The sequence below is a fragment of the Erythranthe guttata genome, chromosome 7 (genome assembly GCF_056151865.1).
Source record: "Erythranthe guttata isolate IM_541 chromosome 7, IM_541, whole genome shotgun sequence".
Classification (NCBI taxonomy): Eukaryota; Viridiplantae; Streptophyta; class Magnoliopsida; order Lamiales; family Phrymaceae; genus Erythranthe; species Erythranthe guttata.
This window is the reverse complement of record NC_142539.1, coordinates 2845503-2851034: the sequence shown is the minus strand read 5'-3', so window position 1 is coordinate 2851034 and position 5532 is coordinate 2845503. Positions and strand designations below refer to the sequence as shown.

The 5532-nt window shown below is 32.5% G+C and overlaps 1 protein-coding gene across 1 annotated transcript; it reads right to left on the bottom strand.

Annotated features, from left to right (window-relative positions):
- Positions 1-276: 276 nt before the first annotated feature.
- LOC105949798 (transcription factor MYB15-like) lies at positions 277-2989 on the bottom strand. The gene is made up of 3 exons (XM_088820703.1): positions 2739-2989; positions 2471-2600; positions 277-1095 (listed from the first exon to the last, which is right to left on the bottom strand). Exons 1-3 carry the CDS (start codon positions 2869-2871, stop codon positions 609-611), a joined length of 750 nt encoding a protein of 249 aa, XP_088676829.1. The 5' UTR covers positions 2872-2989; the 3' UTR covers positions 277-608.
- Between the last annotated feature and the right edge of the window lie 2543 nt (positions 2990-5532).

Here is a 5532-nt window from a genome sequence, read left to right as displayed (position 1 = left end):
CCTCGGTGGAGTGGCTGTAATTTTCCTTAGTTTATAAGATGTTTAAGAGCTTATAAGTTCTTCAAAATTGTTTGGTGATTTTTTATCAAAAAATCTTAAAAAGCTCAAAAAACTAAGCTGCTGGAGAGTTTTTAAGATATTCAAAAAAATATACCTACGATCCTATAAAGACTATAATTGGGTTATAAGTTCATTATTCTAACACTTGAAAAATAATTATAAAAAAGAGTTTATCAACTGTTTAAAATAAGCTTAACTCAAAGCGAAGTCGCACAATTTAAAAGAAAAAATGGGCATTAAAGGCAAATATCAAACTTTTGACTAACAAAACATTGCTAAGCATGACTAGGATTTAGCCAAGAATGACCCTATTTTTCTACCTGGCCCTCCAATCTAAATGTACAAAACCACAATTTCTAAGTCAAACCCTAACTTTTCTGAAATTGTCATATCACCCCCACTCACCTTTTATTTTGTCTTGCACACCCTTGAAAATCTTCACCCCCATGATTTGAATCTTGAAAGGTCAAAGATGCCCCCCCACATGGAAAAATCAAAATTCCAAACTCCCTAATACATAAATGTTTCCAAATTGAAAAAAAAAACCTTCAAAATTCTGGTAAATCTGGCATGTCTCCAGCCCTAATAAAAAGATTGTACCAAAAATCCATGCTATCATCAATTTTCAAATCTTCCATACTTTCCGCCGCAGGAAATTCAACCAAGCTCGAACAATCAGCATCGTCCTTCGACAACTCTTCGCACCAAAAACTCTCGTCGATATGCGGAAAGTACTCGGACGAGTAATCAATCTCTTCATTCTTCACAATAGTTTTCTCCACCGACGAATCCGTCACGGTCGACATCTCGCTCGAGCATTGCTTCGGGCTCCTACTATTATTGGTAACATTATTCTTGTCCAATTTGCAATTTTCCAAAACTTTGGGGTCACATTTGGAAATAGAAATAGTTGATTGCCTCTTGGAGTTCTGAGAAGACTGGTAATTCTTTATTTTTTTCTTCAAATGTGTGTGCCAAACATTTTTAATCTCATTGTCTGTTCTTCCCGGTAATCTTGCTGCAATTGCAGACCACCTGGAAAATAGATTTAAAAATATAATAAATATTTATTTTTTAATTAATAGTAGTTTAATTACACTGGAGGGAAAAACCATTAAATCTTGTGCCTGATTTTAAATTATTTAAATAATAAGACACTGCGTGCATTGTTGTCCTAACCAACATTTAATGATTCTGCAGATCTAAATAAAATTAATAATTTAACTAATTATTTAATTAATGCAATATTAGAGAATCAAATCAGCATTTCTTGATTATTCGATTGCTAAATTCCAACATGCACGGGGTACAGAGAAGGGATCAAGTAGTAATATTATTTTATTATTAATATTAGTTAAATAGTTTTAGACAGAGATATAAAATGACATTGTATTTGTCACATATGTGATCATGAGTTTTTTTTTTTTTTTTTTTAATAGTTTTAATTGGAAGTTGGAAATAATTTAATTACATTTGTCTGCTAGTCTTGTGTGACTGCAAGTTGATTAAGACTTTTAAATAATTTGATGACGTAGTAAAAAAATGTGTTATTTTTAGCTCAAAAATTGCCAAATTGCAAAATAAATAAATAAATAAAAATTATTGATTTATATAATTTAAAATCTTAAACTTCAGCACAACTTAAGTGGTTTACTTTTGCAAATGCTTATTTAAAATCAGAAGTTAAGGATTGTGAGTTCAATTGGTTTTAAATTCTTATTTTTTAAAGTTTGGAGTGTTTTTAAATTTGCTGAAAAATCAGCTTAAATATAAAACAAAAACAAATTATAGCTTAAAACTGCTTATTTGAAGAAAAGCAAAAACAAAAAAATCATTTTGCAAACACGTAAAAGCAGGTTATGGGAGTGAACAAAAACTCATAATCTATTTCTAAAAGTTTTTTCAAACACTACTCTACTCGTTTTTTTAAGTGACATTTCATCAAGATGTTTTTTCTTTTATATATTATGTATCGTTTTACAATTTCAAGTTAGAGCAAAAATTATTTTGTAATAATATATATTTTCATATAATTAATCAATATATTTTATATAATATACTTTTTTAAACCAAAATAATTGGGATGAAATTGAGGAGTCATGCAACATGGGGTGACGAATAATTGCATTGGAAATTAAAGTGGCGTTCCAATTTTCATCATGTGACAATAAGTCTAATAATTGCCAAAGTCATACTTTACTTTTGTACTTTTATACATTACTTTCATATATATGGATTAATCTTTTGTAAAAGAAATATCAAAAGGACTAAAATGCAATTAAATTTGGCGACATGAGAGAATTAAAATGAGTTAAATTGAGAAAAAAATATATAGTAGTAGTAACTAATAATTCATTAAATTACTAGAACTATAGAAAATCGAAAAACATGCAGAAAAACACGCGCACACCTGTTGCCAAGTAATTGATGCAATTCGATAATGGATTCTTCTTCTTCTTCACTGAAATTCCCTCTCTTAATATCCGGCTTCAGATAGTTTGTCCATCGCAGTCTGCAACTTTTCCCACATCTCGAAAGCCCTTCAAATATTTAATTTTTACTAACATCAATATATATTTCAATAATTATTTTAACTTGATCAACTATATATATGCATGTAAGTATATGTGTATGTATATATAGTGTATGGATATATATATATATATATATATATATACCTGCTTGTTTGGGGAGTGCTCGCCAGTTGCCATGGCCATGTTTGTGAATAAAAGAGATCAAAATATGATCTTCTTCAGTTGACCATGGCCCTTTCTTCAGTCCCATCTTTTCGCAGCAAGGAGCTCTCACCATTTTCTCTCTCTCTCTAGCTGATCTCTCCCTCTCTCTCTAGATCATGTTTTGAATTTTCTTAGTTTTGAAGTAGAGAAAGTAGAAACAATATGATCTCTTTGTTTTGGGTGCTATTATTATATATTAGTGTATATATATAGAGTAAAAAGCAGTTTGCCCCCTAAACTATGGGCCGTTTTGCACTTTACCTCCCAAACAAAAAAAATTTGCACGTTTTTACCTGAACTCGTTAATTCGTTGCACGGTGCCCCCTAAACTCAATTTTCCGGCAATTTTAACCGGAATGTTAAAACATGTGCATTGCACGTGAGATTTTGAGGGGTAAATTCGTCCCTTCACTTGCATCTTTAATATTAAATACAAATAAATATATATATATAAAAAAAAAGAATAAATAAATAAAGGAAAAAGAAGCTATCATCCTTCCCTGCAAACGACTTCCGAATCCTCCACGAAACAGCCCGAATTCGAACTGTAGAGCAAAATCGACGAACAATTAAGCAAAATCGACGAGCAACAGAACAAAATCGACGAACAACAGAGCAAAATCGACAAGCAACAGAGCAAAATCGACGAGCAACAGAGCAAAATCGACGAACAACAGAGCAAAGTCGACTAACAATTGAGCGAAATCCATGAATAATTGAGCAAAATCGACGAACAATTGAGCAAAATCGATGAACAATTGAGCAAAATCGACGAACAATTGAGCGCACAAATGAAATTGAGAGAAGAAGAAAAAGGCGAAAGTTGACCTTCGGGTGATGTCGTAGAAGAAAAAGGCGGGTCAAATGAAATCGACGAACAATTGAGCTCATCGAGCCAGCGGGGAACACTGTCGAAAGTTGACCTTCGGGTGATGTCGTAGACGACGAGTGCGCCGAACGCGCCGCGGTAGTAGGCGGAAGTTTATCCTTGAACAACCTCCGGTTTATGGCGGCGAAGATTTGCTCCGCCTCCATCGCCGCCGTCCTCACAATCCCTGGTTGCAGTCATCTGAGACTCTCCATGGCGGCAGCGAATGTGGAGTATTGAAATTTTGGTTGGGATGGGATCTTGGCTGAGCCTTGGGATGGGTTGGATTTTGGGAGGGGGTGGGTTACAGCTCTTTTCTTTTTTTAAAGCTTTAATTTTTTATTTATTTAATTTATTTAAACGATTAATTTATATTTAAAATATAGGATGTATGTGAATGGACAAATTTATCCCTGCAAATATCACGTGCAATGCACATGTTTCAGTATTCCGGTCAAAATTGCCGGAAAAATTAGTTTAGGGAGCACCGTGCAACGAATTAACGAGTTCAGGTAAAAACGTGCAAATTTTTTTTGTTTGGGAGGTAAAGTGCAAAACGGCCCATAGTTTAGGGGGCAAACTGCTTTTTACTCATATATATATGTGTGTGACAAAAGGTTGGGTATTTATCCTCAAACTGATCGACATGTAGTCCACTTCTCTCTCTCTCTCTCTCTCTCTCTCTCTCTCTCTCTCTCTCTCTCTCTCGTGCATGTTAATTAATGTCGACATCAAGTATAAAATAATAGCAAGAAGGACTTAATTTAAACTAGTGTTTAGTTACCACTAAGCCATATTGTGATGAAACGATCGAATTGAAATAAATCAAACGAGAAAAGCTAGGTCCATGCACTAGCCACCAAATTCTTATTATATTTATATAACAAATTAATCTTGAATATTTGCCTTTTTTAGTTCCAATATTTCAAAATGGTGTTACATGATCAATAGCACAACACTTTTGGTGATCTATACAAACTCTCGTTTCTAAGGACATCGTACGCTATCAGTTGTCATAGAATTAATTGGTGATAGGAAATACGCAAATCCTTGTATATATTATGATGCATTTAACATACTCAAGCGTCAACAATATTCGATTGTGGACTGTTCATACCCGATTGAGACTTTTCCATGTGGATAATTGCTGTTAAACTCAGACTAATATATATATATTGTGTTATCATGATCATCTAAATTTATTGTCATTATACTACAAAGAAATGTGAGCAAAAAGAGTTGCTTTAATTTGTAATATTATTATATTCTTGGTCTGAAAATTCACATGGTATATATGAATGTGCCTTTGAATATGCGTTCAACTGGTGTACTCGTGAACATCATATTTTTTCATTGATAAATTTAAGATTAAATTATAATCACCACATAAGATTTATTTACGAAAATTTCCCTATTTTTTTCATAATTACATCCACCCCTGTAATTTGTAGATTTCTTACAGTACTAACACCTTTTTATTGGGAGTGGACGTAAGAAATTTATAAATTGCAGGGGGTTGGATGTAATTTCTCAAAATACGGGTTTTTTTCGTAATTACAATTTACTTCAGAGAGGTAGTTCTCACAAGAGATTTAATTTCTACAATACAATAAGATTAATAAATATATATACATATATCATATTAATCAAATTCACTAATCAATTTTCAACCTTTTATTCGACGTGCTAATTGAATAGTAATTAGTTAGAAGAAATATGCAAAAGGAAGAAACTATTAATCATGATAATCCTAAATAATCAAAATTATGTGATTTCCATTAGTCTTAATTATGATTCATGCAACTAATTATCCTAATTACTTTACTGTGTCGTTGCACGTGCGATCTTGCAGTCAAAACCAGTGAA